Source organism: Polypterus senegalus, chromosome 17 (genome assembly GCF_016835505.1).
Source record: "Polypterus senegalus isolate Bchr_013 chromosome 17, ASM1683550v1, whole genome shotgun sequence".
Lineage (NCBI taxonomy): Eukaryota > Metazoa > Chordata > Cladistia > Polypteriformes > Polypteridae > Polypterus > Polypterus senegalus.
In genome coordinates, this window is record NC_053170.1 from 11969671 (window position 1) to 11991041 (window position 21371).

General features: G+C 43.5%; 1 protein-coding gene across 1 annotated transcript in view; it reads left to right on the forward strand.

The window, feature by feature from the left end:
• The window catches only part of dnajc7 (DnaJ (Hsp40) homolog, subfamily C, member 7), a 60167-nt gene extending 38796 nt beyond the window's left edge, over positions 1–21371 (forward strand). Inside the window, exons 8-14 of the mRNA XM_039740530.1 lie at positions 7653–7817; positions 8830–8921; positions 9084–9157; positions 12378–12524; positions 12884–13036; positions 20419–20481; positions 20964–21371. Coding sequence (XP_039596464.1) covers positions 7653–7817; positions 8830–8921; positions 9084–9157; positions 12378–12524; positions 12884–13036; positions 20419–20481; positions 20964–21001 — 732 coding nt within the window. The 3' untranslated portion in view covers positions 21002–21371. The remainder of the gene's footprint in view (positions 1–7652; positions 7818–8829; positions 8922–9083; positions 9158–12377; positions 12525–12883; positions 13037–20418; positions 20482–20963) is intronic.

The window sequence follows — 21371 nt, forward strand, 5'->3', positions numbered from 1 at the left end:
TCGGAACACAATTCTTCAGTGGGTGGCTAAAATTTAGACAGACGGTTACAACATTGAACAGAAAATCTCCAGGCTGTCCTCGGACTGTTCGAACGCCTGAAAACATCCAAGCTGTAAGGTCATCCATTTTGCAGTCTCCTAGACGTTCAGCGCGCTTCTGTCTTCAGCATTTCCATCACGTCTTTGATTTTGCATGAGGACCTTAATTTCCATCCATATAGAATGATGGCAGTGCAGGAACTCACTGAGAGACTGGGAAACCCGTAGAGAGTTGTGTGCCAACATTCTGCAAACAGTTCATCGAAATGTCTTCATGTGCAGCGACGAGGCACAAAATAACATTTGAATGGTTGCGTAAATAAGCAAAACGTTTGCCATTGGGCTGAAACCAGCCCTTGTGAACTTCATCAGAGACCCCCTCACAGTGAGCACATGTGTTACAGTTTGGTGCACCATAGCAGAATTTGGCATTGTAGGCTCTTACTCCCCCACCCCTCAAAAAGTAACGCCGCTTCAGAACGTTGCATTGAAATGCTAGAGAACTTTTTGCAGCCCCAACTGGAAGAAATGGATGTGGTGGATGCCTGGTGTCAACGGGATGGAGCAACAGCTCACACAGTGCGGAGATCCATGCAAGGAGATGTTTCCAGGAAAGCTGATCTCCTTGCGTGGAGACGTCAGGTGTCCTTCATGTTCGCCTGATCTCGCTCCATGCGATTTTTTATCTCAAGTCGAAGATCTACACACACCAACGTCAAAACCTTGAAGCCCTCGAGGATACCACGAAATCACCGCTATTCACATTTGTAACAGCATCAGAATGCAAAGAATGTTTACTTTCATCATCTTTATTCCCTCAACTCGCAACACGATCAAACTAGACATTGTTTTCTCACTGTGATGATTTCTTGCACTGCCACCTGGTGGAGTCCTCCAGATTTACATAAACTACATGCGCAACAGTGTCCAAAAGTACAGTGCAGCCGGAAAGTATTCACAGTGCATCACTTTTTCCACATTTTGTTATGTTACAGCCTTATTCCAAAATGGATTCAATTCATTTTTTTCCTCAGAATTCCACACACAACACCCCATAATGACAACGTGAAAAAAGTTTACTTGAGGTTTTTGCAAATTTATTAAAAATAAAAACATTGAGAAAGCACATGTACATAAGTATTCACAGCCTTTGCCATGAAGCTCCAAATTGAGCTCTGGTGTATCCTGTTCCCCCTGATCATCCTTGAGATGTTTCTGGAGCTTCATTGGAGTCCACCTGTGGTAAATTCAGTTGATTGGACGTGATTTGGAAAGGCACACACCTGTCTATAGAAGGTCCCACAGTTGACAGTTCATGTCAGAGCACAAACCAAGCATGAAGTCAAAGGAATTGTCTGTAGACCTCCGAGACAGGATTGTCTCGAGGCACAAATCTGGAAAGGTTACAGAAAAATTTCTGCTGCTTTGAAGGTCCCAATGAGCACAGTGGCCTCCAACATCCATAAGTAGAAGAAGTTCGAAACCACCAGGACTCTACCTAGAGCTGGCCGGCCATCTAAACTGAGCGATCGAGGGAGAAGAGCCTTAGTCTTGGTGACCTCCAAGAACCCGATGGTCACTCTGTCGGAGCTCCAGAGGTCCTCTGTGGAGAGAGGAGAACCTTTCAGAAGGACAACCTCTCTGCAGCAATCCACCAATCAGGCCTGTATGGTAGAGTGGCCAGACGGAAGCCACTCCTTAGTAAAAGGCATATGGCAGCCTGCCTGGAGTTTGCCAAAAAGAACCTGAAGAACTCTCAAGACCATGAGAAACAAAATTCTCTGGTCTAATGAGACAAAGATTGAACTTTGGTGTGAATGTCAGGTGTCACATTTGGAGGAAACCAGGCACCGCTCATCACCAGGCCAATACCATCCCTACAGTGAAGCATGGTGGTAGCAGCATCATGCTGTGGGGATGTTTTTCAGTGGCAGGAACTGGGAGACTAATCAGGATAAAGGGAAAAATGACTGCAGCAATGTACAGAGACATCCTGGATGAAAACCTGCCCAAGAGCGCTCTTGACCTCAGACTGGGGCGACGGTTCATCATTTAGCAGGACAACGACCCTAAGCACACAGCCAAGATATCAAAGGAGTGGCTTCAGGACAACTCCGTGAATGTCCTTGAGTGGCCCAGCCAGAGCCCAGACTTGAATCCGATTGAACATCTCTGGAGAGATCTTAAAATGGCTGTGCACCGACGCTTCCCATCCAACCTGATAGAGCTTGAGAGATGCTGCAAAGAGGAATGGGCGAAACTGGCCAAGGATAGGTGTGCCAAGCTTGTGGCATCATATTCAAAAAGACTTGAGGCTGGAATTGCTGCCAAAGGTGCATCAACAAAGTATTGAGCAAAGGCTGTGAATACTTATGGACATGTGATTTCTCAGCTTTTTTATTTTTAATAAATTTGCAAAAATCTCAAGTGAACTTTTTTCATGTTGTCATTATGGGGTGTTGTGTGTAGAATTCTGAGGAAAAAAATGAATTCCATTTTGGAATAAGGCTGTAACATAACAAAATGTGGAAAAAGTGATGCGCTGTGAATACTTTCCGGATGCACTGTATAGGAGTTATGTAGAATATGGATTTACAGTTTCATACGAGGTGAGACACAAAAATAACCGGACTGGGCCGGTCATGAATCAGAACTTTATCCCCCTTCTACACGCCCTGTCAAACCGCTGACCGGCTGAGTATATCCTGTGAGAATAGCCCAGTCAGTATTTGAACAACAATCTCTACTGTATACGAGATTTCGGGTGAAAAAAGCAAACAGCAAGATGACTCTCCCGCGCCCAATGCTTTTTCCGTAAAGCAGTTCTTGACTGACGAAAACGTTCCTGTCCGATTTAGCTCCGTTATTTTTACTTGTTCCTGAATATCAAAAGAGACCTAAGGGTTCACATTTTTCTTCAACGGATGAAGTGAAGGTAGAAACGGCAAGCAAGAGTCTCGAGCAAGAAGACTTCCAGCATTGTCTCAATCAATGGAGGATAGGTATGGAGCGGTGTAGAGATCGGGAGGGGGGAGTATATAGAAGGTGACAATGTTTAGAATGCTGGAATTCATCAATAAATGTTATTTTGTGTCTTTTTTTTATCCAATCTGGTTTATTTTTCTGTCTGACCTCGTATAATCCTCAATTAAAATTAGCATCCGTGAATAAGTCTTCTTAAGAATATTGGGATTCAGTGGAGAATAGCGGCTAGAAACTAGAGATGTGGTCAAAGTATTGATATGTTGAAAGTCTAGGGATGTGTTCAACTTATTAATAAATCTCTTAACTGATGATGCTTGTTTCTAATTCTAAATTCAACGTGAATCGAGCCTTGTTGAAGTGGACCGTCTTTCTGTGCTGGTCTGTCTCCTCGCACTCCCTATGCTTTGTGTTCCTTGTAGATGGTAAACTGTTCTGTTTGTGTCCTGGACTGTGGGCAGTCAGTTGGCATTTTGTGGAGGGCAAAGGAGCTGGTTCTGAATTGATGTGCCAGCCTTGCAGCTCTTCACCAGTGAATGCTGAATATGGCCCAGTGTTACAATTGGTGGCTCTGAGGCGAAGGGTCTGCGCTGGCATCCCGAAGTTTGCCGGTTCAAATCCCCGTCACTGCCAAAAGAGATGCTACTCTGTCGGGCCCTTGAGCAAGGCCGTTAACCTTCAATTGCTCCAGGGGCGCTATACAATGGCTGACCCTGCGCTCTGACCCCAAGGGGTATGCAAAAAGATGCATTTCACTATGTATGCGACAAATACATAATTATTTTATCCACATTGTACTGTACATTTTATGGAAGTGTTACTGGCCTCAGGGCTAGGTACCAGCCACTGTTGCTATACGGTGTAGCCACAGCGATTATGTTGAAAAGCATAAAAGAAACAGGCAGCAGTCCCGAGTCTCAGACCATACTTCTCTGTACTTTTTTTTTTTTTTTATTCTCCTTTACCCAGAAATATATAAATGCTTCAGTTTCTACATTGATCAACATGGCAATCAGTGAAACAATGGTGCAAGCCAATTTCCTCCTCTAGAACAAATAGTGTAAACACATTTACTTTGAGTACTTCATTAGAAACCAATGTCCCCAGAACTCCTTAATTTTCAAAGGAAGCAGACAGTTCTGTATCCCCACATTGTGTGTAGATGAGATACTCAATCAAAGCAGGTGACTCTTTAGCAAGACAGGTAAATATTTATGTCCTGTAGACAGCTATCAACAATAACCTGTAGCAGAATATTCGAGCAATTCTGCCTTGTCTTTAAAACACTGGTTTATAGCCCATTACACTAAGCAACACACAGAAATGTCATTTTCTTTAGAATACTGAATCACAGCCCATTACAGAAGCGACTGGCATGTTATTCACTGCTGGTAGACGGTGTCAGTGAATCGGCTTCTAACGGTAACGAGGAGTTCATCTGTTATGAAAGCTGTTGCTCCTTAAGACAGACACTGATATTTTTTTCACATTTTTTTGGAAAATTCCTGGATGGCCCTTAAGATTACGAAACACAGTGTAAGATGTTATTATCCTTGTGCAAGTATGTACAATAGGTTAAGTTACGCTTGTCGATAAATGGTGAATGGTAGACTTCGAGAAGTTTGTAGAATATTGGGACGCATCATCAGTAATGTTCTTCTGGCTCATGGGGTGTTTCGGTCTTTCACACTATACACCCTCACCAGAGGCGGCCAGCTATGGGGTGATCAGCCCTAAGCTTGCGCCCCATGCCCAATTAGTCATGGTGTCAAATGACTGACATCTTATGAGCCTATGTATGGCAGCCTAAGTTTGTTACTTGGGGGCCCAGCAGGGGGCATTCCTCTTCATCTTCATCTTTCCGGTGCCTCTGATGCAGCTTTGATGGCTACGCGCTGACTCTGGCCCCTAATTCCCAGATCTCTCAGCAGTTTGATGGTAGATGTTGCCACAAACCCTCTGCATCCTACTTCCACTGGGCGAACTTCCAACTTCGGCAGCTGACTCGACATAGCGTAGATATTTCCGCTCGTATACCTCATCCATGGAATCCTCCCAGGGTACGGTGAGCTCGATAATGTAAGGAATGGGACCAGAGCACCATATCAGGTTTCAAGGTAGTAGTGTCAATCTCCGGAGGAAACGGCAGCTGTTAGTCAATATCTACCAGCAGTTTCCAGTTGCGTGCTAAGCACAGCTGGCCTCTCTCCGATGGTGTGGAGTTGCTCCGGGTAACTGTTGCACCTTCTTGGATAAAGGCAGTCGTCCATGGGTGGTTAGATATTGGTGGTGGAAGGGCTTTGATGAGAGATCGTTTTTCCTCCATTATGGACGCAAGGCTCTTTAGGACTTGGTTGTGGTACCAAGTGTATCGCCCTTGGGTGAGACTGGTCTTACACCCAGTGAGTATATGCCGGAGGGAGGCTGGCCTGGAGCAAAGGGCACACCCTGGATCTTCACCAATCCACTGATGGAGATTGGTTGGTGTTGGCAGGACTTCATAAGTGGCTCTGATGGTAAAGCTCAGCCTCCTCGCCTCTATGACCCACACATCGTTCCAACTAAGCTTCCTCCTTTCAACACTGTCCCACCGTGTCCACTGCCCCTGTTTGCCTTGGCCCACCTTGCAGCCTCCTACCTGACGACGTACTTCCTCCACCACCAGCCTCCTCCGTGCTGGAGCAGTGGCTTTATTCCAGGCTGGGCGGCTAGTTGTAAGGCCAAGGCCTCCTCTTCCATGCTGAACATTCCCCATGGTGTCGGCATATGTGAGAGCTGATTATGCCTCCTTCACCGCTGTTGCTGATCTCCATTTTTGCCCAGTAGCCAAGGTTGGTGTGTTGCTCCTCAACACTTTATCCTGAGAATCCTTCAATGTCATCTACAGTTCTGAACAGTTCTGAATGAGTGTGCAGCAAACAGGACCCTAAAGTGAAGTTTTTTGATCTACACGGTTCTGGTGGTTTCTGATGAAAGCCAAATTTTCCATTGCACAGTATGAATCACATACTACTTTCTTTCTAGTGTGGTGGTCTTCTGGCTCAGGATATGAGGCACTCTACCACTCCTTAACCTCCTTAAATTCGTACTTTGAAATTGCAAAACAAAATGGTTTTGGAAACACGTGCATTTAAATAATTGCAAAAAAAAACTTTAGCCGCTCACTTGAGTTGGTTTTTTCAGGCAATTCGACAAACCCTTTAATTCACAAAACTACTTTTTTCGTGTTTAGGTCGCATAACATGATGCAGATTTTCAAATGCCTGTACAAATGTGATGTGGCAAATACAACAGCAACATGAGCACTAACGGGTTACCCAACACAAATGTCCCTCATCATTAATCTGCCTGCAGAACAACAGGTGCCTCTCCTTTCCTGCTAACACAATTCCGATACCCGTCACTTGGTGCCATTGATTGAGCCACAGATTTGAAGTATTTTAATTGCCTCATGATTGACCTCTAACATCTGCCCTGCCTCTTCCTCATCAGGTAAAGTGACGTATCGCCTGATGAGTTTGGCACGTTTGGCCTGACACAACCCACGTGCACATCGAAAGTCTCGGCACCAACCCAGTACTCCACACAGGTGTCTGGTTTATAAAGCGCGATGGTTCTGTGCTGCTCGGCTGGGACTGCCTCCCTCAGGTGTGCTGTACCAGGGGGCACAAGGGGGCCTACTGTGCTGCGCAATTCCATGAATGTTGAGCTGCTCGCCCTAAGATTTTGTACCCACAGCCCCTCCGTGAAGTCACTATGGATGATTTCAAAGAAATCCCTAATCGAGGGCCTCTGTCTACTTTAGGGCGGTTGCCTTCCCTTTATTGTATTCACTCGCTCTTGTTGCCTCGGATTAAAAACGAACACAGCGTTTGTAGACGTAATTGAAATTGCAGGACCGACACCCATCATATTGTCCTCCAGTTTTTAGTTCCAGGAGATATAAACTAACTTTTTTATTCGCATAAAGTCCCACAATGGAAACGCAGACAATTCGCATTTGTGTTTTGTTAACTTTTCAGAAGCATCACTTCCCTCTGCCGCATAACTGCAATGGAACGCGGCTCGTATCTCACTCTGTGGGATCTGGCAAAACACAATTGGCACGCGTCCTCTCATGCTGATACGAGCAAGAAGACAACTTTTTGCTGATGTGGATTAGTTAAGTGGTGTTCCAGACCCAATTGCTACAAAAGTGCTGCTGCTGGAGTATGACGCTAGTGTTTCAATGCTAGAAAACGTCTAAAGGATGCAGCAAATCACCATGGAGGAACAGGCCAGAATTCTTCAATGGCATTGTGACAGATTTGTCACTGCCTCAAAGCAGTTATTGTGATTTAAGGTTGAAGCCCCCAGTAGTACAGTCTAATGGGTGTGACTTTGCTTATTAAATCTGTTTTAAATTTGGGTTGATTCATTTACTGCTCCTAGAAACCGAATGATGAAAATACGATGACATCCCATGTCCGTTTCATTCAGAGCCTGAGAAAATCCTCAAAGACTGAACACTTTTTCTCTGACCTGAAAGAGACTTCTATTGATTAATCTGTAGCATTTTTGTCTTGGCGTATCTAGTTTATCATTCTTGCCCTTTAGAAATGTTTGTTTGTTTGTTTGTTTGTTTGTTTCAGAATGCAAAAGCATTAAAAGCTAAGAAGGAGGAAGGAAACCAGGCGTTCAAAGAAGGAAACTATGAGGCAGCATACACTCTGTACACTGAAGCCCTCACAATAGACCCTAACAACATTAAAACAAACGCCAAGCTCTACTGCAACAGGGGCACGGTAGGGGCTAAGGTAAGCTGCTTGCTGCCCACCTTGTTGTTTGTGTGAATAAATAATGTGAGGGTCCCTCTGCATTTTGGTATTTGTGTGATTTCACTTGGGTTATTTTCCTTTGCTTTTCCTGGTGGGAGGAGTAATGGGTCCTGTTTTTAAGGAGATACGGTCTCCTTTTCACAGTGCAGATCACAAGCAGGACTGTGTAGATGGCATGAAAATATTTCCCTGAAGAATATGTTGAAGATTTTTTTTTCTTTTCAACAAAGTATTTAGGGATTCCCTAAATCAGGGATCTGCAACTCCAGTCCTGGAGGGCCACAGTGGCTACAGGTTTTCATTCTAACCCTTCTCTTAATTAGGGACCTGTTTTTGCTGCTTATTCACTTCTTATCTCTGTGTGTATCTCTCTATTATATAGTGCCTTTCATATCTCTCTCTCTCTCTCTCATATATATAGTGCCTTTCATATCTATCTATCTATCTCTCTGTGTGTATCTATCTAAAAATTCAATTTGTGTGTCCGCTTTTCACGAGCGAGCTACTTAACTGATTTAGATCAGGTTTTTTCTATAATTTGCTTAAACACTCCGGTTGATTTTGCGACTTCTGTCATTGTGCTAAGAATCATAGTTCACCTGCGTTACTGATTTATTTGCGCGAATCCGTGAGAGAGGCTGTAGGCCAGGGTGGGGGGGGAAGCGTGACGTCAGGGGTGGGGAGCCGGGCAGGGCCCTCTTCACTGTCCTGTTTCACTAATACGCTAGCAGAGCCACGGGGGACGGCTAGTAATTAAATAAATGAATACGAAAATATTATTTAAATATATTTTAAAGGCAAGCTCTGGTGCCCTCTGACCCTGAATTGTGCTAATCAAATTTTAAAATATTTCTAGCACTTATTGTTCCACTGATCTGTTATATGGGATGTGAGCCGGCCCGATGTCCACATCATCTTCTACTGTGATATTCATTTTGTGTAAACACTCAGTGAAAATGTTTGATATTAAAACTTACTGATGCCTTTGCAGCTGAAAAAATTAGACCAGGCAATAGAAGACTGCTCCAATGCCATCAAGCTGGATGACACCTACATCAAAGCGTATTTAAGACGAGCGCAGTGGTAAGTCTTCCCGCTGTGTTTTGGTTCTCGGCGCTCAAGTATTTGTGTCCTGGTCGGGCACTTTGTTTAACTGCATGGCTGCTGTTCTTTGTATTTACTGCAACTGCAGTCCATCTCGGTTGAACCTATCAATGTTTCTTCTCCCACCCCTTTTCTGTTCAGCTATATGGACACAGAACAGTATGAAGAGGCAGTCCGAGACTACGAGAAGGTGTACCAAACCGAGAAAACGAAAGGTAAAGCTGCACAGCAGGAGAGGCCCAAACTGTTGGCTCGGAGTTTCCACCAGTACTTCTCACCTTTAATACAAACTTATCACCATACTGCTTGTTTTCTTTATTTTAGCAAAGGAACATCTGTTAGTGTGTTTCTAGCATTTACAGTATTTTAACAGGCAGAAAATTCCTAAGTATCTGCATCAGCTGGTGGTAATGCATCCAGTTTGTGGTCTACTCTATATGGCATGTTTTATACTTGTATTTTGGTCCATTATGGGTTGTTTGTAATCAGGATCCTGTTTTTTGAAATTTAATTTTGGTTTTCAATCCTTTGTGTGACCCGAATGAGTCACATGGAATGCATTGTGAGGGAGCGTCAGTTATGGCGCTGTGGCCATGTGGCGCCATTAACCAAGAGCTCATTGTTGAGGACCTGAGTGGCTGGACCAGGCCAAGGGAGCCGCTCACGTAGCACCTGGCTGTGGCAGATGTGGTCATTTCTGGGGACTGGGACTGCGTGTCTGCCTGGGGGGTTGCCAACCAGGGTCCCAAGCTGTTTTCTTTCATGTTGTGGGTGCGTTAACCTGCTGTACCAGTGATGCTTCCCATCCTGACCTGACCTTCATGTGACCATGTTCATGACAGTTATAACATTGAGAAAGTGACAACAATGTAAGTATGGAGGAGAGTTCAATGTGCACAATCTTAAAATTCTCTTGTGTCGTCTGCTTCTTTTTTCCCCAAAGTAGACCCCGGTGTCAGGTTTTAGTTCTGACCCTTCTTAATTCTTGTTTCTGGTTTGCCTGGTTATGACGATCTGCCGGTTCTGTCCTCTTGCCTGTCCTGATTATGTTTAGGCTGCTGCTGTTCTTTCCTCATTCTCACATTTGATTTGTGGCATTTGGCACACACGTGTCCCTTAATACAATTGTATTGACAGATTTACAGCAGTGTCCATGGTGGTGCAGTGGTTAGCCTGCAGCTTCTCCAGTTCAAACTTTAGCTTGGATGTTTCTTTTGTGGAGTTCGCTCCTTCCTACTGCATCCTCCCAAATGTGTGTGTGTGTGTTTTCCCCCCTTGACTTAAATTAGTTCCGTGTGAGTATGTTGTGATTTTTTGCCTTTTTACAAGACTAAAAAGAATCAAGGTTAGGCCTACACCCAGACACCTAGCTTTGAACCCAAATTGTAGACGTTAAATCAGCCCTGTCTCTAACTTTAGCGGTAGGCTTAGGGCCTCCTCCGGCCCAAAATTGGCACAAAGGCTTTAAGTTCAAAATAAAACAAATAAATGAATAGATAAAAATCACCACGAGAGATTAGGAAAACTGTAAAATACTGTTGACCATGAAAACCAAAACAAAGTTTCTTTAATATTGCAAGAATTAAGCCAAAAATGGGGCTGAAAAAATTTAGATAAGCCTCAAAAATGAGAACAACAGAAAACAAAACTCTAACTTCAGAGCTGGAGTTTAAAAACAGAAAGTAAGTGCAAACTGAAGGACAGGAGAACAACTGCAATGCAGAAGCAGCCATTGTGAAGGTTGTGCTGCCTCCATTGCCACAACATGAAAGCCAAAAGAAACAGGATTTGTGAATCGCTGGGCTTACTGTAATCATAACAATATTTTAAACAAGATCAGTAACAAAGTACATCAAAAAGAAGAAATACAAAAGAAAAATAACAAAGTCTGGGACAACGCCCTGATTAAACTATAAGAGTGCAGTGGCTCCCCGTCCATGGTTGTCTCCTACCTTACACTGGATTGCTGACTCCCACCTAAATATCTGAGTGTGACCTACAAAAAGCGTTGCCTTAACACCGGAATCCCTGAAGCCTACAAGAAAAAACCCTCGTAATTCCGGTCCACCTCAAATTCCTTTGCACCTCGTCATCAGCGTCTTTTGTGTTGTAAATGTGTCGATCAGCGCAAGCAGCCTGCTATCCCATCTCTTCCACCGACGCACCTCAAATCACAAACTACGTAGATTCTCAGAGCTCAGGTCTGTCTATCTGGGTGTGAGGTGCCTGGAGTTGCATAGGGTAAATAATACATCGTTATTTGGAATAAACGCATGTCATGTGCTTTCCGTGTCTACAACAATCTGGGTAAATGTAAGATGACAGGAAATGCGAGGCAAGAAATGTTGAACACAAACCTAAATTAGAAACTTTTTCCATGTTACAGTAAAAATTAATAAAATGTTGACGTGAAATGTATAATGTGTGAAAACTGAAATATGAAATACTTTCACAAAAGGTATAACAAACCAAGTGTGCCTTTATTCAAGAATGTAACCAACGAAAAAGAACTTGCCGTATATGCTCACATATGAGTCGGGTCTTGAAACCCGTAAAAGTCAATCATAAAATCAGACCCCGACTTATGCACCCGTTCAAAAATGCAACACTTATTTATTTATTTACTGACATCTTCTTACCTCCTCCAATCTCTGATCAGTTTCTCAGACACATTGAATTTTGTTGCAGCGGCGCAGTTACCCCTTTTTTTCGCCACTTCAACGACTTTCCATTTAAAAGCAGCTTCATATTTTCTTCTGATTGAACGCTCCATCGCAGATAAGGGATGCTCTTACGATAAAGGTGTATGAGGATGTGAGATACAAAAAGTGCAAACGTCGCTCCGGCATAGTTTGGGTATTACTGTGTGGTCACGTAGGCACAATAGAGAGACAGAGAGAGGTTAGGAGCACTCGCTGATACGGCGCATTGCCACACCCACATTGGAAAAAAAAGCCGTGTGCCCCGTGGTTACTCTCTCAGGTGGGCGTTAGCATGTCATAATCTCTTGGACCAATAGCGTGAGTCTCCCACATTCGACTGATAAGACCGACCATTATAAAATACCGGAAATTATACGTTAAAATCAAGCCTGACTTATTAGAACTTGAACACGAGTATACACGGTAATTGATTGAGATCGATGTTAGCAATTGTCACTGATTATGAATCTGAAGCCACAATGGGCCCCCCGGACCAACTTTGTGACCCCCTGATTTATAACCTGCAATAAGTTTTTTTTAATTCTGTAGTTTGATGCTTTTCACGTGACAAATAAATTGTTTTTCTCTCAATTCTGTCAGTACAGGCACCACTTTCTCCACAAGCATGAACTGCATAAGCAGGTCAGAAAATGGATGACGGTGACAGTAAAGATTTAATTTACAAGCACTGTTTGTTTGTTTGTTTGTTTCTTTCTTTCTTTCCCTTTTCCAGAACACAAACACTTCCTTAAAACTGCACAACTTGAACTAAAGAAGAGCAAAAGAAAAGATTATTATAAAGTCCTGGGCATTGACAAAAACGCCACAGATGACGAGATCAAGAAGGCGTACAGGAAACGAGCTCTTATGCATCATCCAGGTAGGTAACGGAAGCAACGGGTCTCCTCTTGTGGCGTCTGGGTGGTCTTGTCATCTGCTGTTAATTCAGAGCAGTGCCTTACCTGTGACGTGGGGCACCTCCTCACTGACAGAGAGGCCCACCCGTACAGCTGAACAGGCCTTTTCAGGGGGTGGTAAACATGTCTATGCGCGTGTGTGCGGCATAATGGCTTCCGATTCAGAGTCTGAAATTTTAGATGGGCTGCGTACAAATGATGTCACAGCGGCAGCTTTTGTAAAACGTTAAATTAGGCGTACTGGCTTTATCTGATTACATACTTGCAACTCACGTTGTGCTTGCTCTTGTCTGCTTGCTTTTTGCCTGACACGGCTTCTTAGACCGTCATAGTGGTGCGAGTCCAGAGGTGCAGAAAGAAGAGGAGAAGAAGTTTAAAGAGGTGGGGGAAGCTTTCACCATCCTCTCCGATCCCAAGAAAAAAGCGAGATACGACAGCGGACAGGATCTGGATGACGAGGGCATGAATATGGGTGGTGAGTCTTCATGGTGGGGAATGCCTCCTCTGTTTGGATGCCAAATGTTTAAAATGTACGGACTGCCCTTCATAAACTCGAGTGACGCCTTGACGCTTAGACTTGCATTCTAGTTCACTTATTTTAGTCATCTTGCACTTGCAGTGCTCATCCATTAATGCAGTGGTCTCAGACTCCAGGCCTGGTGGGTCGCAGTGGCTGCAGGTTGCCACTCTAACCCTTTTTCCTAATCAGTGATTAGTTTTCGCTGCTAATTCACTCCTTTACCCTTCATTTTCATAACCCTGTTTTTAAGGATTCAGTCCTCTGAATTGATTTGTTTCTTCATTAAATGGCAGCCAAACAGAAATGAGATGTGAAACGAGCTGACAGATGAGCGGCTAAACTGGAACATCAAACTCCAGGCAGTTTCTTAATGAGAAGCCGATTCTTGCTGTTCATTAAACTCGTTCTTTAATTCTGTGGCTTGTTGCTGCTCTCCTTCTACCACAGCAGACATTTCCAAATGATTTGATTTTCTGTTTTTTTCTAAGAACACCGGCAAAATGTTTTGGTGACCTGAGAGATGAGCTTTACTGAGACCCCACCTTTCTTCATTTCATATTGTGTGATGAGCACAGGCTGGCCGGTCACGTGACGGCTTGTTTTCTGTCTCATTGTGGTTTGGCTGCTAATGAACGAAAAAAGGAACAGCTAAGGGGCCCCGAGTCAAGTTCATTAAAATGAAGGCAAAAGACGTTAATTAGCAGGAAAGACTGGTCACTGATGAAGGGGAGGGTTAGGATGAAAACCTGCAGCCACTGCGGCCCACCGGGACTGGAGCTGGACACCCCCTGGTTTAGAGGCAAAATGTTGAAAATGTGCAGACTGCCTTTGAGAAACTCAAGTGACGCCTTCTCGTTAGACTTGCATTGTATTTTAGTTACTGGATGTACTCAAGTATAAGTTGGGTCTTGAAACCTGAAAAATCGATCATAAAATCAGACCTCGACTTATATGCTCCTTCAAAAATGCGTCCCTTCATTTTTTTATTTTATTTATTTTTTAACATCTTCTTGCCTCCTCCAATCTCACATCAGTTTCTCAGACACATTGAATTTTTTGTTGCGGCAGCGCAGTTACCAATTTCTTTCGCCACCTCAACAACTTTTAGTTTAAAACCAGCTTTATATTTTCTTCTGATCGAACGCCCCATCGTAGATGAGGGATGCTCTTACGATAAAGGTGTATGAGGGTGTGAGATACAAAAAACACAAAACAGTGCAAATCGCTTCGGAATAGTTTGGTTATTACTGTGTGGTCACGTCGGCACAATACATAGAAAAAAAAAAAAATGGCCGTGTGCTCCGTGGTGACTCTCTCAGGTGGGCGTTAGCATAGCATAATCTCTTGGACCAATAGTGGGAGTTTCCTGCATTCGGCTTATACGATCGACATTATAAAATACCAGAAATTATACGATAAAATCAAGTCCAGTCTAATCCATAGGAGAACTTAAATGCGAGTATATACAGTATTTTAATCTTACACTTGCAATGGTCATCCGTTAATGTGTGCGAAGCATAGCGTAGTTCAACTAAAAAGCTGCACGCCATTTTCTCAGCTTGTTGTGTGTATATTCTTAGATGACATGGCACACAGTTAGGTTTTTCCTCCTCCAGCTTGTCTCTGCTTCATTGAAAAACATTCTTTTCCTACACTAGCTGAAATACCCGGTGTTGCCCGAGAGGAAAATAAAACCCTTTAATTTAAATTTATATTAAAATATTATAATAAAAAAAAAAAAAAAAAACTTTTAAAAGTAACTTGGCAAACAATGAAGACTCACTAATGTGCTTGTCTTGCGGTCTTGTATATATGTTGTCATCCAGTTGACCTCACAACCGGCCCACTCTATTTAATTTCTAAAGCAACAGGCCAGCGTGGTGGAGCTCAGACATAAAGAATGCTGGCAGTCACCTCCAGTTCACCCTCTCAAGTGTCAACTGGATGATAACGTGCATGTAAGACCGCAAGATCACCCCCTACTGTACCCAGAAAGGGTGGGTTAGGGCTGACTTCACCCTCCAGCATTTTTAGTTGACCAATGAGAAACATGTGTACCAAGTTTCATGAAAATCTCTCCAGCCGTTCAGATGTGATGCTGGAACATACATACATACATTGACTTTTTAGATATATATACTGTAGATAGATAGATATATAAACTGCTCAAAAAAATTAAAGGAACACTTTGAAAACACATCAGATCTCAATGGGAAAAAGAAATCCTCCTGGATATCTATACTGATATAGACTGGGTAATGTGTTAAGAACGAAAGGATGCCACATCGTTTGATGGAAATGAAAATGATCAACCTACAGAGCCCTGAATTCAAAGACGCCCCAAAAATCAGAGTGAAAAAATTATGTGGCAGGCTAGTCCATTTTCCCAAAATTTAATTGCAGCAACTCCAAATTGTACGCAGCACTTTGTATGGCCCCTGTGTTCTTGTATACATGCCTGACAACATCGGTGCATGCTTCTAATGAGATGACAGATGGTGTTGTGGGGGATCTCCTCCCAGATCTGGACCAGGGCATCACTGAGCTCCTGGACAGTCTGAGGTGCAACCTGGTGGCATTGGATGGACCAAAACATAATGTCCCAGAGGTGTTCTATTGGATTTAGGTCAGGAAAGTGTGGTGGCCAGTCAATGGTATCAATTCCTTCATCCTCCAGGAACTGCCTGCATACTCTCACCACATGAGGCCAGGAATTGTCGTGCACCAGGAGCCACTGTACCAGCATAGGGTCTGACAATGGGTCCAAGGATTTCATCCTGATACCTAATGGCAGCCAAGGTGCCTTTGTCAAGCCTGTAGCGGTCTGTGTGACCCTCCATGGATATGCCTCCCCAGACAATCATTAACCCACCACCAAACTGCTCATGCTGAATGATGTTACAGGCAGCATAATGTTCTCCATGGCTTCTCCAGACCCTTTCACTTCTGTCACGTGCTCAGGGTGAACCTGCTCTCATCTGTAAAAAGCACAGGGCACCAGTGGTGCATCTGCCAATTCTGGTATTCTATGGCGAATGCCAATCGAGCTGCATGCTGCTGGGCAGTGAGCTCAGGGACCATTAGAGGACATGGGGCCCTTGGGTCACCCTCATGAAGTCTTTCTGATTGTTTGGTCAGAGACATTCACACCAGTGGCCTGCTGGAGGTCATTTTGTAGGGCTCTGGCAGTGCTCATCCTGTTCCTCCTTGCTATACTCTCATTAAAAAGTGTTCCTTTAATTCTTTTGAGCAGTATATATATATAGAGATATCTCTCTCTCTCTCTCTCTCTCTCTATCTATCTATCTATCTATCTATCTATCTATCTATCTATCTATCTAGATAGATAGATAGATAGATAGATATACACTCACCTAAAGGATTATTAGGAACACCTGTTCAATTTCTCATTAATGCAATTATCTAATCAACCAATCACATGGCAGTTGCTTCAATGCATTTAGGGGTGTGGTCCTGGTCAAGACAATCTCCTGAACTCCAAACTGAATGTCAGAATGGCAAAGAAAGGTGATTTAAGCAATTGTGAGCGTGGCATGGTTGTTGGTGCCAGACGGGCCGGTCTGAGTATTTCACAATCTGCTCAGTTACTGGGATTTTCACGCACAACCATTTCTAGGGTTTACAAAGAATGGTGTGAAAAGGGAAAAACATCCAGTATGCGGCAGTCCTGTGGGCGAAAATGCCTTGTTGATGCTAGAGGTCAGAGGAGAATGAAAGGGCCGACTGATTCAAGCTGATAGAAGAGCAACTTTGACTGAAATAACCACTCGTTACAACCGAGGTATGCAGCAAAGCATTTGTGAGGCCACAACACACACAACCTTGAGGCGGATGGGCTACAACAGCAGAAGACCCCACCGGGTACCACTCATCTCCACTACAAATAGGAAAAAGAGGCTACAATTTGCACGAGCTCACCAAAATTGGACAGTTGAAGACTGGAAAAATGTTGTCTGGTCTGATGAGTCTCGATTTCTGTTGAGACATTCAAATGGTAGAGTCAGAATTTGGCGTAAACAGAATGAGAACATGGATCCATCATGCCTTGTTACCACTGTGCAGGCTGGTGGTGGTGGTGTAATGGTGTGGGGGATGTTTTCTTGGCACACTTTAGGCCCCTTAGTGCCAATTGGGCATCGTTTAAATGCCACGGGCTACCTGAGCATTGTTTCTGACCATGTCCATCCCTTCATGACCACCATGCACCCATCCTCTGATGGCTACTTCCAGCAGGATAATGCACCATGTCACAAAGCTCGAATCATTTCAAATTGGTTTCTTGAACATGACAATGAGTTCACTGTACTAAAATGGCCCCACAGTCACCAGATCTCAACCCAATAGAGCATCTTTGGGATGTGGTGGAGCGGAGCCGTGCCCTGAATGTGCATCCCACAAATCTCCATCAACTGCAAGATGCTATCCTATCAATATGGGCCAACATTTCTAAAGAATGCTTTCAGCAGCACCTTGTTGAGTCAATGCCACGTAGAATTAAGGCAGTTCTGAAGGCGAAAGGGGGTCAAACACCGTATTAGTATGGTGGTCCTAATAATCCTTTAGGTGAGTGTATATATATATACTGTGTATGTGTATATATATATATATATATATATATATATATATATATATATATATATATATATATATGAGATAGATAGATATAGAGGTAGATGTAGAGATATGGATATATATAGATAGATTTCTCACAGTTTGGAACCACCATTATGGCCAGTGCACTTACTGCAGTGTTCGAAGTATTGGGATGATGATGATGTTTGTTGTAAACTCTCTTGTGATATCTGACAGTACGCTGCTTACTCATTGCCTCGTCTTACTCGGGGAGGGGGGGGGGGGGTGCTTGGTGGAAAACCCCAGTCCAGTCATGTCCTTATAACTCAGTTGGAAGAAGGCAGGGCAGTAATGTTAAAAATTAGAAAGACATCATTTGCCATTTGAGGAGCTGTAAGAAGCTTCTAGAATCTGGCAGGGATTTCTTAATGTGGTCCATCCCTAACCGTGCCGGGACTCTGCTAACCATACACAGTGCCCTCCACTTGATAAATGAAAGCAAAATGGGCTGAAAAAAGTGTTTACTGTTCATCCTCCAGATCAGGGGTGTCCAACTCCGGTCCTGGTGGGCTTAGTGGCTGCAGGTTTTCATTCTAATCCTCTTCTTCATTAGTGAGCCGTTTCTGCTGTTCATTTTCCTTTGTTTTAATTGACGTGACCCCTTAGTTGTTTCTTTTTCCTTAATGAGCAGCCAAACAATAATGAGACACAAAACAAGACCAGCTCACCTGAAAATAAGGAAAGGTGAAGGTCTCGGTCATGTTGGTCTGCTCAGGTCACCTAAACATCTTGACGGTGGTCTTAAGAAAAAACAGAAAATCCACAGCCTGCTGAGAGCAGCAACAAGTCCTGATATTCGATAATTAAATGGCAAGAATTGGCTTCTCATTAAGAAACTGGCTGGAGTTTGATGTTCCAGTTTAGCTGGTCATCTGTCGGCTCGTTTGTGTTTAATGAAGAAACGAATCAAATCAGAGGCCTGAATCCTTAAAAACAGGGATATTAAAATGAAGGGAAAAGGAGTTCATTAGCAGTGAAAACTGATCACTGATTAAGAGAGGGGTTAGAATAAAAACCTGCAGCCACTGCGACCCACCGGGACTGGAGCTGGACACCCTCTACTTAAGATCTTTCATTCAAATATTAGCAAAAATCTTAACCTTTAATTGAGGGGGGGGGTGAAGAGATCCTTGTCATAAAACAAGGGGAATCAATAATAATAATGAGAGTTTTTCTTCTGGAGACTGGAGGGGTGTTCGTTCCAACTTGTGCCGCTAGGTGCCTGTACTGGACTGCCCTCTGTGTCATTTCACAAGTGGATACCCGCCGAGTGGCAACAGGGACTACTAAGGAGGTGCTGAGGGATTTGGAAATTGTAAAGAGAGAGAAGAACTGCTGAGATTAAATAAGCTGGAATCAAACAAATCACCAGGAGCAGATCAGAGTTGCCCACAAGTTCTTAACGAGGCTGGCGAGTGCAGATAGAAACCCTTGGCACATATTTATAGGAAGTCACTGCACACGTGAGAGACTCTGAAGGACTGGAAATAACAAATATCATCCCGTTATATAAAGAGGGTGAGCGGGCAGATCAGAGCAACTACAGGCCAGTAAGCTTAACGTGCATCACAGGAAAATGGATGGAAGGAATTATTAAGGATAAGATTGAGCAACGCCTGGCGAGGACAGGAGTTATTAGGAACGGTCAGCGTGGGGACAGAAGAGGGAGGTCGAGTTTTACTAACAGGCTGAAATTCTATGAGGAGGCAACAAAAGGATACGACCAGAGAGGAGCTCATGAGATTATTGATGTGGACTTTCAGAAAGCGTTTGATGAGGTGCCACCTGAGAGGGTGGGCATCAAACTACAAGAAGTGGCAGTTCAGGGTGTGGTGTGTCAGTGGGTGCAGAGTTGGCTCAGACACAGGAAGCAAAGAGTGAAGGTGTGAGGAACCTCATCAAAGGTTAAGAGTGGTGACCAGCAGGGGGCAGTGCAGGGGCCGCTGCTATTTTTAATATCTAGAAATGATTTAGATAGGAATATCAGGAACAAAATGGTTAAGTTAGCAGAGGATACCAAGATAGGCGGATTAGCAGATAATCTGGAATCCGTTATATCATCACAGAAGGACTTGGACAGCAGACAGGCTTGGGCAGACTTGTGGACGATGAAATTTAATGTCAGTAAATGTAAAGAATGAGACGTAGGAAGTGAAAATGTGAGGTTTGAATACACAATGGAGGTCAGAAAATCGAGAGTCCACCTTATGAGAAGGACTTAGGAGTCGTAGTGGACTCTAAGATATCGACTTCCTAACAGTTAAGAAGGCTAACAGAATGTCAGGTTATATAGCGCCTTGACATGTGCAGTACAAGTCACAGGAGGTTCTGCTCAAACTTTATAACTCACTGGTGAGGCCTCATCTGGAGTCCTGTGGGCAGTTTGGGTCTCCAGGCTACAAAAAGGACATCACAGCACTGGAGAAGGTCCAGAGAAGAGCAACGAGGCTGATTCAGGGCTACAGGGGGTGAGTTATGAGGGAAGATGAAAAGAGCTGAGCCTTAAGGAGATGAAGAGGAGACCTGGCTGAAGTGTTTAAAATGATGAAGGGAATTAGTGCAGCAGACCAAGATGGTGACTTTAAAATGAGCTCATCAACAACACGGGGACAAATAAAGTTCATTCTAAAGTTAAGCTGTTGGTTTACGATCACATGGCTAATTGAACCCCTGATCTTTTTCAGATTTTGATGCCAATAATATCTTCAAAGCGTTCTTTGGCGGTCCAGGGGGGTTCAGTTTTGAAGGTAATTCACTCTTTTTTTCTGCGCTTCTCTTTATTTTCAGGAGTGTCTGCTTTTATTTAGGTACTTTTCTATTTATCGCATTATAGTTTTTAAGATTAGGCACCCAAAGGGGACATTAACATTAGGGATCCCTCCACACTAACTTTAAGGTTAGTATTTGTGGTTTGGGGTAGGCCAGTCTAATAATTTAAAATCCAAATATTAAGTAACTGGGGTAGCGACCCCACCGATTTGCGTCACGATAATGGAGAAGTACCTTTATGTATCTTGTGTGTGTCTGGGCGAGCGCGTGCGTGTGTACGTGCACTTGTGTGCGAGCGCGTGCGTGAGTGAGTTCGTGCACATGTGAGTACGCTGGCTGGCGAGCGAGCGCGTGTGTGCTTGTGTTTGTGCGCGTGCGGGCGTGCGGACGTACTAGCGCCTGCACCTCTCCGTTCCATGATCCTGTTTCTAATGACTTTTCTTTTTATTGTATTTTTCAGCATCGGGTCCTGGAAATTTTTTCTTTCAATTTGGCTAAGACAATAAAAAGGGAAAAATAAAAAAAAAACAACAAAACACTCGGCATCAATTCTAAAGAACTTTCCATTTTGTTTCTGGACCCTTCCGTCATGGAGCTATTGTAATCGGACTCATCTTCCTGCAAGTTTTAATGTACTTCATGACATCTCTGTCTTCAGTCGGATCCCGCTGTAGTTTGTGCTTACGTTGGAAGAGAGAAGGGAGGTCAACCTTAAAGCGACAGGGCATCCGTAGCCTCCTTTTTATTATGAATTTATTTAACAGCAAATAAAATGGTTCTTAACATGTGGCAATATAAATGTTATCTTATTTCAAAGTAAACAAACGGAATTAGTGAATTTTATTTTAATAAAAAAACACAACAAGGA